Genomic DNA, 16,024 nt, shown 5'->3' with positions numbered 1-16,024 from the left:
GTCGGGGCGACAGAGTGAGACTCCAACTCAAAAAAAAAAAAAAGATGAGGACTCTAACGGAAGTTCTTCCCTGAAAGGGAATAAATGGGATCTAGTGGTGTTTGCTGCTCATGAACTTTAATGGGAGGAGGAGACGCATGTTTACTGGGTGTGTTGTGTTCGGGGCTGTGTTCCAAATGCCTATGCACATTATCACATTGAACTTTCTCATGATTGTCACACTCCAGACCCATATATTCCACTCTTTACTGGATATTCTTGTTCAGCACTACACATCTAAAGCTGAACTAGATAATAATCATGGCTAACCTTCACCAAGTACTTACTATGTATGTAACTGACACTATGCGCTAACAGCTTTGGTGTTCCCTTTGACAGTGAATAGCATCCCCATCCAGCCACTACCCAACCCAGAAACCTTGGAGTCAACTTTGACTACTCCTTCCTCAACTCACACATGCCTGTCTATCCTAAATCCTGCCAATTTCACTTCCCACGTCTCTAGACTCTCCAGTTCTACTGCCACTACTCTGGTCCAAACCACCATCACCTACCAACTAGTCTGCCACAAAAGCCTCCTCACTGCTCATACTCCTTTCAGGACTGTTTCTCTATCATTCATTCTCCATAACCAGAATGATCCTTCTGAAACACAAACCTCATCATGACTTTTCTGTTTATAAGCCTTCAGAGCCTACATTAACCTTAGAATAAAGTCCAAAATCTGTGTCAAAACTTCCAAGGCCTTTGGTGATCTGGCCTATCTCTCCATCCTTCCTCTCCTCACAGCCTTACATTCTCCTCCCCAGCCAGACTGAACTATTTTCAGTTCTCCAAAGGCCCTGAGCTCACTCTTTAACCTCCAGGTCATTGCACATGCTATTCATTCTGCCCTGAACATTTTTTTTTCAGTGGGAGTCTCACTCTGTCACCGAGGCTGGAGGGCAGTGGCACGCTCCTGGCCACTGCAGCCTCGACCTGCTGGGCTCAGGTGATTCTTCCACCTCAGCCTTCCGAGTAGCTGGAACTACAGGCACGTGCCACCACGCCCGGCTAATTTTTGATTTGTTGTAGAGATGAGGTCTCGTCAATTTGCCCAGGCAGGTCTCGAACCCGTGGGCTCAGGCAATCCACTCACCTCGGCCTCCCAAAGTATTGGGATTACAGGCTGAGCCACTGAGCCCAGCCAAGAGATGCTTTTATTAGGGTTAAATTCAGAGTTGTTTTCTGTCAGAAAGCCTGGGTTTAAGTCTCCTCTAACTAACTGTGTGTTGCTCTGGGTCTCAGTTTCCCCATCTGTGAATGAGGGAGTTGGAGCAGATGATGTCTGAGAAAAATGGCTCAAGTTCCCCATCCTGTCTTGCTGGCTGTAGATTTGAGATTCGACTCTTCAAACCACCCTCTGTAATTTCTTCTAGTTCCTCATCTTCCAGAATACGTCACCAACTATCCATCTCCCATACCAGCCCTTCTACTAATTAAAAGAAATTAAAATCAGAGTATTTTTAACCTCCCAGCCCAACCCGACCCCCAAACCCACAGAGCCAAGAGGTACTCAGTCCTGATCTCTCCTCTCAGGTTTTATTGACTGATGGAAGAAACTACATCTTTGTCAGCCGCCAGCTCCACAGGGACAGCGCTGGGGACAGGGAACCTGAGATGATGCCAGATTTCAGCCTGAGAGCACAGTTCCGGAAGGTGACCCAAGAGGGAGAAGAGAGGAATATGTGAAGAGAAGTTGTGGGAGAGAAGGCAGAGATCAAGAAGTTCCTCCTGCCTTCTACAACTCCAAGAGTTTGAGAATAACCCAGCCTCAGCCTCTAAAACTTCTGGACTCCTGCCCAAGAACATGGAATCAGCCCATGATCTCCAAACACAGCCTAGTTCTTGCTGGCTGCCAGGTTCTTATCTCAGCCAGTACAGACTCAAGCCCAACCCAGGAAGGAAGCAAACCAGAAAGGAGAGTAGTTAGAGGTGGCCCCTCTGATTAGGGCAGATGTAAATGCTGCAGCAAACTGGTCAGAGGCTTTGCATAATGTCATGGCAGCAGCTGCTATTGCTAGAGTTTGCTGGGGGCCCAGCAAAGGACAGAGTTGTGGGGACCCATTTCCAGCATCCAGGGAAGGGGGTGGTGGAGTTTGTGCTATCTGTGTGTTGGGAGAGGCAGCCTGACCCCTCAGCCAAGGCTTAGGGGTAGTAGGTCACTGCTGAGGCCACAGCCCATGAAGCCTGATTGCATTCCAAGCTTCGGAATATGTTGGGCCAGGTGGAGACCTCTCCTAGAGGCCAGATCAGAGGTAAGAGTTCTCCTCTCTGAACCTCCAAACCTCCACAGCCCAGCCAGAAAGAAGAGGAAATCTCAACTCTCCTTCTCTGGCCAGAGTTCAGATGTCAGATGGGAGCTTTACCTACCTCTGAGGGCCCAAGGGGAGGGGCATGCAGGAGGCCAGCTGGGGAGTGGGGCCAGTCCCAGTGTGCTGGGGCAAGGAGGCCAGGGGCCTGTGGAAGCCCAGGAAAACTGTCTGGGCTGGGGGGAAGTTTCCCATTTCCTGGTTACTTCCCCAGCATGTGGGCCATTCCATGAAACTTCATTGCATAGTTCTCAGTGGTAGGCAAAAAGGGTCCCCAGGTCTGCCCCTCTCTGCCTCCCTGATATATGGCTTTGGAAAGGAGTCCCCAAAATGAAGAGAGCCCTCTGAATGGTCTGGCCCATCCCTCACAGGGAAGAGATCTTGACAGTCTCAGGGAGGAGGCAGGGGGTACCCAGGCTGGAATTCCTGAGGGTGCTGCTGGCTCTGCCACCACCGCCGCCGCCAGGGGAGGAAGGTTGGCTCTCATCTGGGCTGTTGGCAGGAGGGGTAGGGATGCTGATAATGGCAGCCACGAAGTCCCGGCTGTCGCAGTTCAGGTCAAGGCTGTCATGGGGCTTGGCATTGAGGCTTGAGCGGCTGTAAACAAGGGTGGGGAAGATGAAAGGCTCTTAAAAATTCATCTTGGGGTAACCCCTTCAGGTCCCCTCCCACTGTGGGAGCTTTTCTGTCCTCTCAATAAATTCTGCTTTCTCTAAATAAATGAATAAATAAATAAAATTAAATAAAATAATAGAGCCCCTTTAAAAAAAAGTCATCTTAATACCTGCCACAGCTAGATGGCATTTATTGAGCACCTACTGGGTCTCTGGCACTGTGCTAAGTATTTCCCCTGCATCTTCAATTATGGTGATAGTGAGTGAGGGCTCCAGAGTCAGGTAGTCCTGAGTTCAAATCCTAGTCCCACTTTAACCACTCTAGACCTCTCTCCTTTCATCTGCAGCATGGGAATAGCACTATTTCCTACCTCATCAGGTTGTTGGGATTAAATGAGAATATGAATGATACAAAGTACTCAGAGCAGTGCCTAGAACTTAATGAGCACACACACACAAATGGTATCTCTCATGGCTACTCCTACCAATGCCAAAGTCCTGACAAAAGTCTGCCGTAGGATCTGCACAATCAGGTCCTCATTCCTTTCTGACTTTACCTCCTACCACGTTCTCCCTTGCTCACTTCATGCCCCCCACAGTAGCTTCCTTGCTACTCTGTCTCTAACATGAAGACCTACATCTGCCTCCGGGGCGTCGCAGAGGCTGTTCACTCTGCCTAGAAAGCTCTTCCTCTAGGTATCTCCATGGCTTGCTCTCACCTCCTTCAGGTTTCAGCTCAGTTGTCACCTTCCCTCACCACACTGTTAGAACTGCATTATCCCCTGCTCTCCACTCCCTGGTTTCTTTTTCTCTTTGGTGCTTACACTGCTTGACACACTTCATAAGCTGTGTATTTGTTTATTTTTAGTTTTTAATTTTGTTTTGAGTAGGAGTCTCACTCTGTTGTACAGGCTGGAGTGCAGTGGCACGCTCATGGCCACTGCAGCCTCGACCTACTGGGCTCAGGTGATCCTTCCACTTTAGACTTCCAAATAGCTGCAACCACAGGTGTGCGCCACCATACCCAGCTAATTTTTTTATTTATTGTGGAGAGGTCTTGCCAAGTTGCCCAGGCTGGTCTTGAACCCCTGTGCTCAGGCAATCTTGCCTCCACCTCTCACGGTGCTGGGATTATAGGTGTGAGCCACTACACCCAGCTATGTATTAGTTTATTAACTGTATTATCCCATTGGAAAGTCCCAAAGGACAGGGACTTCTTGTTCTGTCCATTGGTACAACCAAAGTGCCTAAAACTGTGCCTGTCATACAGTAGGTGCTCAGTAAATATTTGGTGAAAGAATGAATGAAAGAATGAGGAGTTCCATACAAAATAAGCCCAAGCTCCCAGCATGAAGGAGTTTGAGTTTGAGCTTGACTTGATAGGCTTAGAGTTATGAATTCTGACTCACTGGTCCAAGCTCTGAGCAGATTCCCCAGGTGTAGCCAGCAGGTGGGAGGGGTGCTTACCTCTGAGGAGCAGGGCTCCTCTGAAGCCCTGCCAGCGTGTCCAACTCCTGCATACTGCCACGGCTGACTGAGGCAGTGGAGTTAGCAAGGCGGATGGCACGGCGCTTGGCCCTGCGGGGGCAGCAAGAAGATAGCAGGCTGCCAGGCCCCACTGGCTGGGAGGACACAGAAGTGCTACGGCTGGTGCGACCACCCAGCGAGACGGCTCCCAGGGCTTCGCTGAAGGTTAGCTCATCTGTGAACTCATGGCACTGTGAGCAGAAGGGAGGCAGGGTCACTGGACATCCCATGGGAGCTAATTCCACCCTCAGGCCTTTGCTCAGGCTGTTCCTTTCTGGAAGTTGCTCCCTCGTCCCTTTCCTTGCCCATCCTTCAAGGCTCAGCTCTGCTGTAGCCTCTTCCAGAAAACTCTATGTGATTTCCACAGTTGGTAGCGAGCCTCCTATCTGAGGCAGGGAGCTGGCTTAGCGGCAGAGGGACCCTCTCTATTCTGCCATGCCACCTCTCATTAGGCCTCACCGTTGTCTTTTCTAGACAATGCAGCAAGTGGTGATGCTGCTGCTCGAAAGCAGAACGGTTCCTGACACACAGCGCCTGTTCCTCTCCACTGCCACTGTCCTGGGTGAATGGAGCAGAGAAATAAGGACAGCATCATCCTCCCCCATCATCACTCACCCCTAGCCCCAAACCGGGCCCCTCCTCACCTCGAGGCCCCCATTCTGCTTGTACTGCAGGAAGGCGTTGGTGGTACCACTCTTTGCTAACCGGATCCTTGCCAAGCGCACCTTCTGCAGAAAGAAGAGATAAAGGGCCAGGCAGGTAAGCCCCAAAGTAAACTGGCTTGGAGTGTGGGAATAGGAGGGGTTCAGATGGGAGGTGCAGTTACCTGCTGTGCTCGGCGCTTGTCAGCCCGCTGGTTCTGGTGGTAGATGCGGCTGAAGTTGGACACAATGACTGGCACAGGCAGGGCAATGACCAAGACGCCACTGAGCGAGCAGATGGACCCGAAAATCTTGCCAGCAATGGTGCTAGGAACCATGTCTCCATAACTGTGGCAGGGGTAGGTAGGCCAAGCTTAGGAAAAGAGCCCACCCGCCTCTTAGTCCCCAACTCCATCCCATCTAACCCCAACTTGCTCTGCAACCCTGGCCAGGCACTAAAACTCTCTGAGCCTCAGTTTCTTGCTCTGAAAAATGTGGAGAGTGACCTCTCTGGCCACCGGTGGGGGTCAAATAAGAGCCTGGCCCTCAGCCCCTACCATCTGCTGCCCCCATCCGAACTGTGCACTGTGCATCTGAGTCAGCTGGAAATCTATTAATGCCAAGGAAAGGGGAGAATGAGGAAGTCATAGGCAGCAAACATAGCCTCCTGGGGACAGGGTCCCATCACCACGGGCCAGCCGAGGGCTCTAAGTCCTGATAGGAGTGTTCTGTGGGTTTTGCCTTTCTCTGTCTTACCCTCTCTAGGTAAGACCCCTTCTTATAGGGGAAACCTTGAAAACTGTCCACATATGACAAAATAAGGAGAGCCTTGAAACCACCCTGCCTTTCTCCATGCCACTCCCTGCCATGAAGATAGAGCAGAGTCAACCTTACTAAAGCATTTTACGGGGTGGGGGGGAAGCTCAGGAGGTTCCATAACTGACTTACCCAAGATCACACTGCATACTTTTGTTCTAACCACAGAACCAATCAGAACTCCTCGACAGAAACACAGCCTTTGCAGTCTTCAGCCTCTAGGCCTTTTCTCAGGCTGTTCCCTAGGATAGCTCTTCCTTTGTTGTGTATTTTGACTCATTTTAAACATTCAGAACTCTGCTCAAAAATCTTTCCAACTTGGCCATTTCTGGCTCTGTGATGTGTCATCTCAGACCATGTCCTCAACTGTGAAACATGGGCAGCCATCCACTCTCACAGGGTTGTTGTGAGGACTGAATAGAATAAAAGGCATCAAAATACTCATTTCCAACCCATTGTCAGGGCTTCATATTTGTCTATCTGTCCCATCCTGAGCCTCCAATCGCAATTAATTTATACTCCTTAGAAATCCCAAATCAATTTTTTCCTTTTGTTTTTGAGTCAGGGTTTCACTCTGTTGCCCAGGCCAGAGTGCAGTGGCACAATTATGACTCACTGCAGCCTCAACCTCCTGGGCTCAGGTGATCCTTCCACCTCAGCCTCCCGAGTAGCTGGGACTACAGGTATGTTCCACCATGCCCAGCTAATTGGTTTTTTTGTTTGTTTGTTTTTTGTTGTTGTTGAGGTGAGGTCTTGCTATGTTGCACAGGCTGGTCTTGAACTCCTGGGCTCAAGCAATCCTCCCACCTCGGCCTCCCAAAGTGCTGGGATTATAGGCATGAACCACTACTCCCAGTCCAAATTAATCTTTTTGTACTTCCATTAAGGTACCAAGCAAACCCAATTCACTCAGTCATTCCTTCAACAGATACTGAGCACCAACTGTATACCTAATCTGGTGATGGAAACTTAGAGAAGGATCACAGCATCTGACCTAGACAGTATCTTTAGGAATGTCATGTGTTGGGTGATTCCATTTGACACTTTTATTCCAACTCTGTTTCCCTTCAGGGATTGGCAATAAAAAATAAGCTGAAAATATCTTCTTCTGGGAAACATCGAGGAATCACAAAGCCACAGAGGTAGTGCCCCTCACAGCAGACAATTCTAGAAGGTTGGGAGACATGGGTCTTCAAAACGAAAAAAGGCATGATAGGAAGGGGTAATACTGCAACAGAAATATTCAGAGAACTTTCACACCTGTGATGTCATTGAATCCTCTCTAGATGATGAAGGGATCATCGTTTCCCATTTTACGTAGGGGAAAAATAAGGCCCTGAGAAAACAACCTAAAGAGAAAGAGAGCAGCTAAGATAATCCTTGGACCCGTGTCTCCTGGCCTAGAAAATCAAGACGTTGTCAGAGCTGGGAGGGATTTGAAGATTAAGTTCAACTCCCTCAGTTTTTACAGATGGGGAAACCAAAGCTCAAAACGAAAGCAACCATTTATCTAACCTTCCTAATTTTACAGAAAGGATGGGAAATTGACTGGGCAGCTCCCCAAACCGGGTCTGCACTCACCCAAGTGTGGTCATGGTGACAATGGTATACCAGAACGCTGCAGGGATGCTTGTAAAGTTAGTCTTACTGGTGCCCTTCTCAGCATAGAACATGACGGTGGCGAAGATGATGATGGCCATGGTGAGGGAAAAGAGGAGAAAGCCCAGCTCAGAGGCACAGCTCTTGAGTGTGTAGCCCAGAATCCTCAAGCCCTGTGAGTGCCTGGAGAACTTGAAGATGCGAAACACCCGGAACACACGCAGGGTGACAAAGGCGCCTGAGACATCCTCGTTCTTGGGCACCAAAAGCCCAATGTAGTAGGGCAGAATGGCCACCACGTCAATGAGGCTCATGACACTCCGCAGGAAGCGGCAACGGCTGGGGGCAGCAAATAGCCGCAAGAGGTATTCACCCGTGAATATGAGTACACAGGCCGTGTCCATGCAGAAAAAGGCCATTGGGAAGCGGTCGCCACAGGGCTGTTCCCTCGAGGGTCGTCGCGCAGAGCCGCGGCACGGGATGGTCTCCACTACGTTGGCGATGACCGACACGGCGATGAAAAAGCCGGTCACATAGTAGAAAACGAGGGCCGCGGTGCTTGTGTGTGGATTCTCGAAGGCCCGCCAGAGCCGCTGGCGCAGGGTGCTGCCCACGGGCAGGGCTGGGCCGTCCCCAGTCTGCTCGGCCTCTTCGTCCTCCGCTAGGCGCTCGGCGTTCTCCTTCTTGCGGTCCCGGTACTCTTCGAGGCAGCAGTCACCGACGAGCTCGGGGACCAGGCCATAGAAGGCCAGCTCTTCGTCGAAGGCCTGAATGCACTCCTGCCGCGGGCAGTGCAGCCGGCCCGTGCGGTAGAAGTTCAGCACGTGCCGGAACATGTCCGGGTCGCGATCGAAGAAGTACTCGCCTGAGTCTGCGTCGTAGAAGAACTCCTTCTCGGAGCTGCCCAGTAGGGTGTCTGGGTAGCGGTCCAGCGTGTTCTTCCAGGTCTCAAAGCGCCTTCCGCTCACGTTCACCACCAGAACCTCATCCCCTCGAGATGCCTTCACCCCCGGCGCCGGGGGAAGGGGCTGCTGGGCCAGGGGCAGCCAGCCCACCGCTGCCGCCCGGGCAAAAGGCAGCCACGTGGCCACGCCTGCCGCCATCCTGCCGCTCCCCAGGCCCACGGAGACTTGGGGGGGTGTGGCAGTTAGGAGAAAGTGGCTGTCTCCAGAATGGTAGGGGCTTGGAGAGGCCCTGAGCCACCCAGACAAGGAAACTTGGGGTGTCTAGAGAGGCCAAGAGGAACCAGGAAGAGGAACTAGAGAGATGGGCAGGAATGTGGGGAGCATTTACAGGGTCTAGGAGGGGCCTGGGCAATGTCTTGAAGAACTGAGAAGGGGCTAGGGGACGTGGAGAGGAGTAGAAAAGGGGCGTGGGGAGGGGCAAAGAAAGATCTGAGGGAGGATTTAGAGAGACTAAGATGATTCTAGAAGGGTTGGTTTGTGCCTGAGAGGTGTCTGGAGTTGGCTGTATGGGGGCGGGAAACTCATGGGTAGTTGTCCACACTCTCAAGAGTCTCGGGGAAAGAAGGGCCTGGAACACTTTAGTGGGGCTAGAGAGGTGATTGGGGCATCTAGAGGGGGTGGAAGTGGGAATAGATATGCTTGAAAGAGGCTGAGAGTGAGAAAGGCGAGGACAGTTATCCACACCCTCAAGACTTCTGGGGGAAGGATAAGGGGGTTGGAGCCCCCTCATGGATCTGGAAAGGGAGCTGGTGCATCTCAGGGGGTGACTGTAGAGACAGGAGGTTGTAAAGAGCCTGGAAGGTGTCTTGGGAGTGCCTAGAGCTGCCAAGAATAGCCTGGTGGGGGGTTGTCTACACTCTACAGGAGTTCTGGGGAAGGGAGGAGGGGCAAGGGCTCCCGGTGGGGCTGGAGAGGGGAGTGGGGTATCTAAAGGGGTAGATATGGGACTGGGTGATTCTTTTTAAGTGACTGAGAGTTATCTGGGGGAGGGGGTACCTAGAGGGGCTAAGAAAGCCTGGTCCACACTCTCAAGAGTTTTGGGGGAAGGTAAAAGGGGCCTGGGGAATCCCGAGGGGCAGGAACTCAGTTGGAAGGAAGTTGGGCACAGCCCCAAAGCACGAGGGACCTAAAAAGACTAAGAGGAAGGGGGTTCCCTCCAAAGTGGGTTGGAGGGGTGTTGAAAGGGAGTTGGGAGTGTCTCCAGGGAGGAGGGCTGCTGGGCCTTGCAGAAGGCTGGCAGGGGAGGCCAGGAGAAGGATGGGTCCCACTGTCGGGGGCAGGTCTGGGGAAACCACACCCCAAGGGGCTGGCGGTGTGTGCCGGGCAGCGGCAGTAGCAGCAGCGGCAGCAGGAGGAAGAGGAGAAGCGGCCACAACCAGGCGTAGGAGAGAAGGCAGCACAGGCAGGGGAGAGGGCTGGGTCCCTGGAAGGAGGCTTTAGAAGGGTCCAGTGAGTCCAGTGGGACCCCTGGGGACTGTCCCAGGATGGGCTAAGGCATGTGGGCTGAACCAGGGAAGGGCAAGGACAGCGTTATTGGTGGCCCCCTCCCCCTTCCCATAGGGCCGTCCTCACCTGTGTCCCCACTGCAGCAGCAGCAACAGCGGTGGGGCTGGGGGTACCAACCACCGGAGCTCCTGGCCCCCTCTGCAGAGCTGCCTGAGTTCTCCTCCTCCTCTGGCTCTCTCCCCGCCCCTCTGAGCTTGCCGGGAGATGGAGAGAGAGGTAGGGAGGGGCCTCGTGGCTCCCCGAGCCCCCTCCCCTAGGGCAGCCTGAGAGGGACCCTGGGGAGACTCCGCCTCCTACAAAGCTGGTTGGGCCTCAGTCGCGTCATCTGGAAAATGGGGGTGGCAGGGAACTTTGCCAATTCTCCCCACCTCCTTCCTGGACTCCCCCCTTTCTGCCCAGTTCCTACCCTCTCTGCCCCCAGGGGCCCCCACCCCCACCCGCCTGAATCAGCAGCACTTAGCAGATCCGATCGATGGGAAGGCGTCTGTTAATGGCCCCAGAGCGGAGTGCCACGGGGAATGATGCAGCGCTGTCCCCTCCCTGCCCCCCAGACTGTGGAAGGGCAGAAGTGGGGGTGGGAGGTAATAAATGGGGAGTGTATCTCTGGATGGCCAAGCCTCCAAAGCCACCCTGCAGGGCGTGCGCAGCATGGGTTAGAGCCCCGGCTCTAACCAAGACTTCTGCTGTGGGACTAGCGCACACATCTTCCTCTGTGTTTAGATATGAAATGAGGTGTATGGGGAGGGACAACCCAGGCCCCATTCCCCTACCAAGTTGTCTCCCAGGCAGGCCCCACTCAGAGAGCAGTCAGTGTCCCTCATCTGTCCACATCCAGTGGCCTCAGATCACACCTCCTCCCCTAGAGGGTTCTGCTCTGGGCAACAGGAGCACTGCGTATCAAGTGCCTCTGGCAGGCTATGGGTGGTTTCAAACCCCAGCTTTGCCACTGACTTGCTGTATCTTTGAGCAAGTGACTTGCATTGTTTCCTCAGTTGTCAGATGGAGAGTTATCCCAACTTGACAGTGTCATTTGGCGCATTAAATGATGTTAAGGTGGATGGCACAGGGCATGGCACACACAAAGGATGCCTAATCTTAAATAATTAAAGGTGTGTGGTGATGGGGAAGTAGTAACACAGGGCCAAGTCTAGCTTTTCTATCGATTTACCCACCTGTGTATCCTCAATTTGCCCAGTTATCACACTCTTGATTAGCCCATTTTTCCAGCCATCCCTTCACCCAACTAGCCACCCATTCTCCCACCTACAGAACCAATTATTCTATCCATCTTTCCACCCACCCATCTGTCCATTTAGTCATTAATCCACCCACCCACTCACTCATCCATTTGTAAGTTCACTCCATCCACCTAACCATTCACAAACCTATCCATACATATCCATCCTCCACCCATCAGTCCATCTCTAGCTCCACTCGTTATTTATTCACCCAGTTTTTTTTTATTTTTTTTTGTCGTTGTTTATTTGTTTTACAGACAGGGTCTTGCTGTTGCCCAGGCTGGAGGGCAGTGGCACAGTCATGTCTTATTACAGCCTCAAACTCCTGGGTTCAAGTAATCCTCCCACCTCAGCCTCCCAAGCAGCGGAGACTACAGGAATGTACCACCACGCCTGGCTAATTTTTTTTTTTTAGAGATGGGGGTCTCACTATGTTGCCCAGGCTGTTCTTGAACTGGCCTCAAGCAGTCCTCCTGCCTCAGCCTCCCAAAGCACTGGGATATCCACCCACTTTTTACCCTTCCCATACATCCATCTCATCCTTCTCATTCATCCATACATTCCCCCATCCATCTGTCCATTTACTCCCAACCTGTCCATAAATCCATGTCTACCTAATCCATCCACCTGTCCATTTGTCTATGTACCTATCTATCCATCTGTTCATTTATATCTCCACCTATCCATCCTCTACCAATCCACCCACCCATTTATTCATCCAACTACCTATATATCCATCTATTCACTTATCTCCCAACCTATCTATCATCAGTCCATGCAACCTTCCCCTTAGTCACCCATCAGTCCACCCGATCACCTATCCATCCTCCCCTCTATCTACTCATCCACACCCACAACCCCGTACACATCTACCCACAAACATATCTGCAGATATCTCTGCTCCAGTCAGTTTGAGGTGTTGGTCAGCAGTAAATGGAGACAGGCTGGGTGAAGCGGGGAAAGGAGAGTAAAGTTGCAGCCAGAGACCACTCTCCTCATGTCTTCCCCATTCCAATGGCGTAACCTCCCCAACCCCAGCACATCCCTCATGGTTGAAAAGAATGAGACCAGACAGTGAGTGGGTGGGCCCATCTGGCCAGATGGTATTTTGGCTGCACAGCCTTTACATACACATACACACACACACACACACACACACACACACACACACACACACACACGTTGCTAGAACGCTGAACATGGACCACACCCCCACCCAACATCCCCGATCCCAAATGCAGAGTAGCCAGGCTCCAGACATAAATTAAAAAATAAAATAAAATAAAAAAGAGTTGGTCTCTGGGAGGGAGAGCTCATGCAGAGAGGAAGGCAGAAGCCCTCGAGAGCCAGGGTCAAGAAGAAGAAATCCCTGCCCCTTTCCTCAGGATCCCCACTCCCCAGTGGCCTCTGCCTTAAGACAGGATCATTAACAGCAGCCATCAAGCCTCCAGCTCCTTTAATGTCCAGTCTCCCAACCTATTCGATTTTGGCTCTGGTCCTCATTTTCCCACCACAGCCCAAGGGATTGGCACCCTGGGGGGTGGGAAGGGGAGGGAGTGGGTGCAGCCTGCAGATCTTTAGCTTGTTTGTCCTGGCTCTAGGTCTGGGTCAGGAGACCCCACGCACTCCTTGCTGAGCCGCACAATTTCCTGGGACAGAACTTCCATGTCCTAAGAAACAAATGAGTCATCAGGGGCCAGAGAAGGGGGAGGCTGCTCCGTCACCAAACCCGGGGTGTCATCTGTGATTTCCTTCATACCCATTCATTAATCAATGGCCAGCTGTGTCTGGCCTGGGATGGGAAGATATTTGGAGAAGCTCACAGGGCCGCCAGCGATGGGCTGGGCAAGGAAAAGTTTTGAGGATGGGTCATGGGGCTGAGGCAGGAGCTAAGTCTGACTCCATTCTGACTCTTCCAGAGATGGGGGAAATATTTGGATGGCAGCTTGAGCAAATAGATGTGTGAGTGGATGCATGGGGAATCTATGGTAGGAAAACAGGTGGACGATGAATTGTCCAGAGGACAGATGGAAGACAACAGGTGGGCAGGCAGGTCACTGGGTGGGTGGGAGAAAGGTAAAACAAGGGGTGATTGATGAGCAGATAAGTACATCAGGAAATGAGTGGCAGGACGTTGGGGTAGATGATGAGATGGGTAAATAGTGGGGTGGGTAGAGGGACAGATGGGCAAATGGTTGGGCAAATGTGTGTATGAATGGATGAGCAGGTGAATGGAAGGACTGAACTGATCCTAAGTTGATCAGAGGCAGAAGATGAGAGCATGAAGGGGTGGTCTATGAAAGGGTAGGGAGATGGCTGGGAGGACAGGGGCTGGGTGGGTGGATGGCAGGACTGGCAGATGACCCTGGGGCTGTGTGGCTGGGCAGGTAAGTGGCTGGGACAGATGGGTAGGCTGGCAGACCATACTCGCCTTGTGCAAGTGCATATTCTTGGTGAGTTGCTCCTCCAGCATGTTCTGCAGCTTCTTGTTCATCTCCCGAAGATTCTCATCGCCTGGCTTCACTAGGTCTCTCAGGACGCTGCCCAGCCCGCTGCGGTCTGTGTGGCCTGCTGCCACAGACACATCTGCAAGGGCCCTGGCTGAGAACCACGCCCTCGGCAGAGCCAGAGGAAGGCAGAACAGAGCCAGAGGAGAAAAGAGGGGAACAAAAACCGGGGGAGAAGCCATGTTGTATAGGGGGTGGAGGTCTGAAACTTAGCTCTGTCACTTCCTAGCTCTGTGGCCCTGAGAAATGAGGATAATAACTAACTTGTGGAACTGAAAAATGCATATGACTGCATGTGAAGCACAGAGTACATGGGAAACCCTCAGCACACGTTGTTTGATATTATTCTGATTAATAAGGGAAAACTAAGGAATGAAGGTGAAGGTTTGAAAGAAAGGAGCAAAGGAAATAAGGATTGGGGAGGGGAAAGAAAAGAGGAGAGAATGAGGGAACAGAGGAGATAAGGACCCAAAAGGGGACACAGATATAGAGAATTAAAATTTACGGCCAGGTGTGGCAACTCCTGCCTATAACCCTAGCACTTTGGGAGGCCAAAGCAAGAGGATTGCCTGAGCCCATGGGTTGGAGACCAGCCTAGGCAACTTGGTGAGACCTCATCTCTACAATAAATCAAAAAATTAGCCAGGCGTGGTGGCGTGTGTCTGTAGTTCCAGCTACTTGGAAGGCTGAGGCAGAAGGATCGCCTGAGCCCAGCAGGTTGAGGCTGCAGTGGCCGTGAGCATGCCATTGCCCTCCAGCATGGGCGACAAAGAGTAAGACTCCAATTCAAAAAAAAAAAAAAAAAGAAAAGAAAAGAAAATTTATGGAGATAGAACAATAGCTGAAAGAGGGGGATGAAAAAAGAAAAACAGGGAGAAGAGTGAAGGGAGAGAGAAGAGGAGGATGAGGCACAGGGAAAAGAAAGGAGAAAGAGAAGGAGGGAGAGACACACTAGAGAGTAGAGAATGGAGAGATGACAGAGACACAGAAGAGAGAGGAGATGAGAGAAAGAGACAGAGCTTCCCTGTGCTCCCCTCCATGGGTTGTAGTCTTGTCAGTAGTTTCACAAAGTTCCATGAAAAGGAGAGAAACAACAGCAAGAACGACAGGGAGGGCCAGGTGAAGGCTAAACCAGGGCTGAGGCCCGGAGAAGGAGCACTGACCGATCCGGCTGTCCATGACGTAGGTCTCAATGATGGCGCTCTTCCGGCAGAGGTCCTCTGCCATGGAGGCGCTGCTCACCTCCAGGTGCTTCACCTGTAAGATGGCCCAGCCCACTTCAGATCCTTCAACTGCACATGTTAACACGAGGAGGGTCCCAGCCAGACTCTACCATCCCCAAGGCCACTTCAAGTGAGGACAAGCAGGCAGACAGCACCTTCTCCTCCAGCATCCATTTCTCCTGCTGTGTCTCTGCCAGCCGCTGAAAGAGCTCAGCCACTTCCTCATCTGACAGCTCTGCCGGCCGAGGGGGTTGGGCCTGAGGGCTGCTGGATAAGGACTGCAGGAAAGAGGAGGAAAGAGGCCAACCCCAAGCTCAGCACCACCCATCCCAGACAGGAGTCAGGGGTTGAGGAGGAAAACAAGGCCAGAGGTGGGTGGGAGAGCATGGGCTCTATAGCTGGGCTGTAGGCCTGTCTTGGGACTCTCAAAGACTCTGTACTCCCCTTTGCCTAAAACCTTCAGGACCTTCAGGAGATTAAGGGAGATCCCATAACAAATAAGATCTAACTTCCAGCTGACGAAAACTAGGGGAGAGATGAACAAGCTAAATGATACTACTAAGAAGCCAGCAGAAAAATCCAAAAGGTGAGATACTTCCTGCGGGTCAATTGGGCAGGTCTCTTCAACCTTGGTGTCAAGAAAAAAGGGAACACACTAGATTCAAGAGACTTAAGGGACATAAAACAACCAGATGCAACATGTGTTTTGAAACTGAATGCTGGTTTTCATAAAACCAGCAAGAAAAGACATTTTGGGGCTAACTAGAGAAATCTGATTAAGGTCAAAGTATTAGATGACATGAAAGTTTACCAAACTGGGATAGTAGAGAGATCAGCTGAACAAAAACTGGTTACTCATAAACTCATTTAGGTTTTTTTTTTTGAGTTGGAGTCTCACTCCGTTGCCCAGGCTAGAGTACAGTGGCAGGCTCACAGCCACCCCAGTGTTGACCTGCTGGGCTCCGGCTATCCTTCCACCTCAGCCTTCCAAGTAGCCGGACCTACAGGCATGTACTACCATGCCTGGCTAATTTTTT

General features: G+C 51.7%; 2 protein-coding genes across 3 annotated transcripts in view; both read right to left on the bottom strand.

Annotated features, from left to right (window-relative positions):
• Nucleotides 1-1,562: 1,562 nt before the first annotated feature.
• KCND1 (potassium voltage-gated channel subfamily D member 1) lies at nucleotides 1,563-9,130 on the bottom strand. The gene is made up of 6 exons (XM_008066299.1): nucleotides 7,531-9,130; nucleotides 5,319-5,481; nucleotides 5,137-5,220; nucleotides 4,952-5,050; nucleotides 4,433-4,683; nucleotides 1,563-2,948 (listed from the first exon to the last, which is right to left on the bottom strand). The coding sequence occupies exons 1-6, from the start codon at nucleotides 8,649-8,651 to the stop codon at nucleotides 2,717-2,719; spliced, it is 1,950 nt and encodes a 649-aa protein (XP_008064490.1). The 5' UTR covers nucleotides 8,652-9,130; the 3' UTR covers nucleotides 1,563-2,716.
• Nucleotides 9,131-12,335: 3,205 nt separating this feature from the next.
• Nucleotides 12,336-16,024, bottom strand: part of GRIPAP1 (GRIP1 associated protein 1) — a 25,837-nt gene continuing 22,148 nt past the window's right edge. The window contains exons 22-25 of one of the 2 annotated variants that reach the window (XM_021716713.1): nucleotides 15,143-15,265; nucleotides 14,928-15,021; nucleotides 13,689-13,843; nucleotides 12,336-12,927 (exon numbers count right to left, since the gene is read on the bottom strand). In XM_021716713.1, the coding sequence (XP_021572388.1) occupies nucleotides 12,835-12,927; nucleotides 13,689-13,843; nucleotides 14,928-15,021; nucleotides 15,143-15,265 (465 nt within the window). In that variant the 3' untranslated portion in view covers nucleotides 12,336-12,834. The remainder of the gene's footprint in view (nucleotides 12,928-13,688; nucleotides 13,844-14,927; nucleotides 15,022-15,142; nucleotides 15,266-16,024) is intronic. The other variant, XM_008066298.2, reaches the window with a different exon arrangement.

Source organism: Carlito syrichta, unplaced genomic scaffold (genome assembly GCF_000164805.1).
Source record: "Carlito syrichta isolate Samal-C Ts95f unplaced genomic scaffold, Tarsius_syrichta-2.0.1 Scaffold308875, whole genome shotgun sequence".
NCBI classification, from domain to species: Eukaryota; Metazoa; Chordata; class Mammalia; order Primates; family Tarsiidae; genus Carlito; species Carlito syrichta.
Note: the sequence above shows the minus strand (reverse complement) of the source record. Positions and strands in the feature narration are given on the sequence as shown.

What these genes read in the sequence shown, in the direction of transcription:
- KCND1 (XM_008066299.1), bottom strand. Translation starts at nt 8,651, where the DNA reads ATGGCGGCAGGCGTGGCCACGTGGCTGCCTTTTGCCCGGGCGGCAGCG. An exon ending in GTCACCATGACCACACTTGG is followed by an intron (nt 5,482 to 7,530) that starts GTGAGTGCAGAC and finishes CCCCTGCCACAG; the next exon opens with TTATGGAGACATGGTTCCTA. An exon ending in ACAAGCGCCGAGCACAGCAG is followed by an intron (nt 5,221 to 5,318) that starts GTAACTGCACCT and finishes TTCTTTCTGCAG; the next exon opens with AAGGTGCGCTTGGCAAGGAT.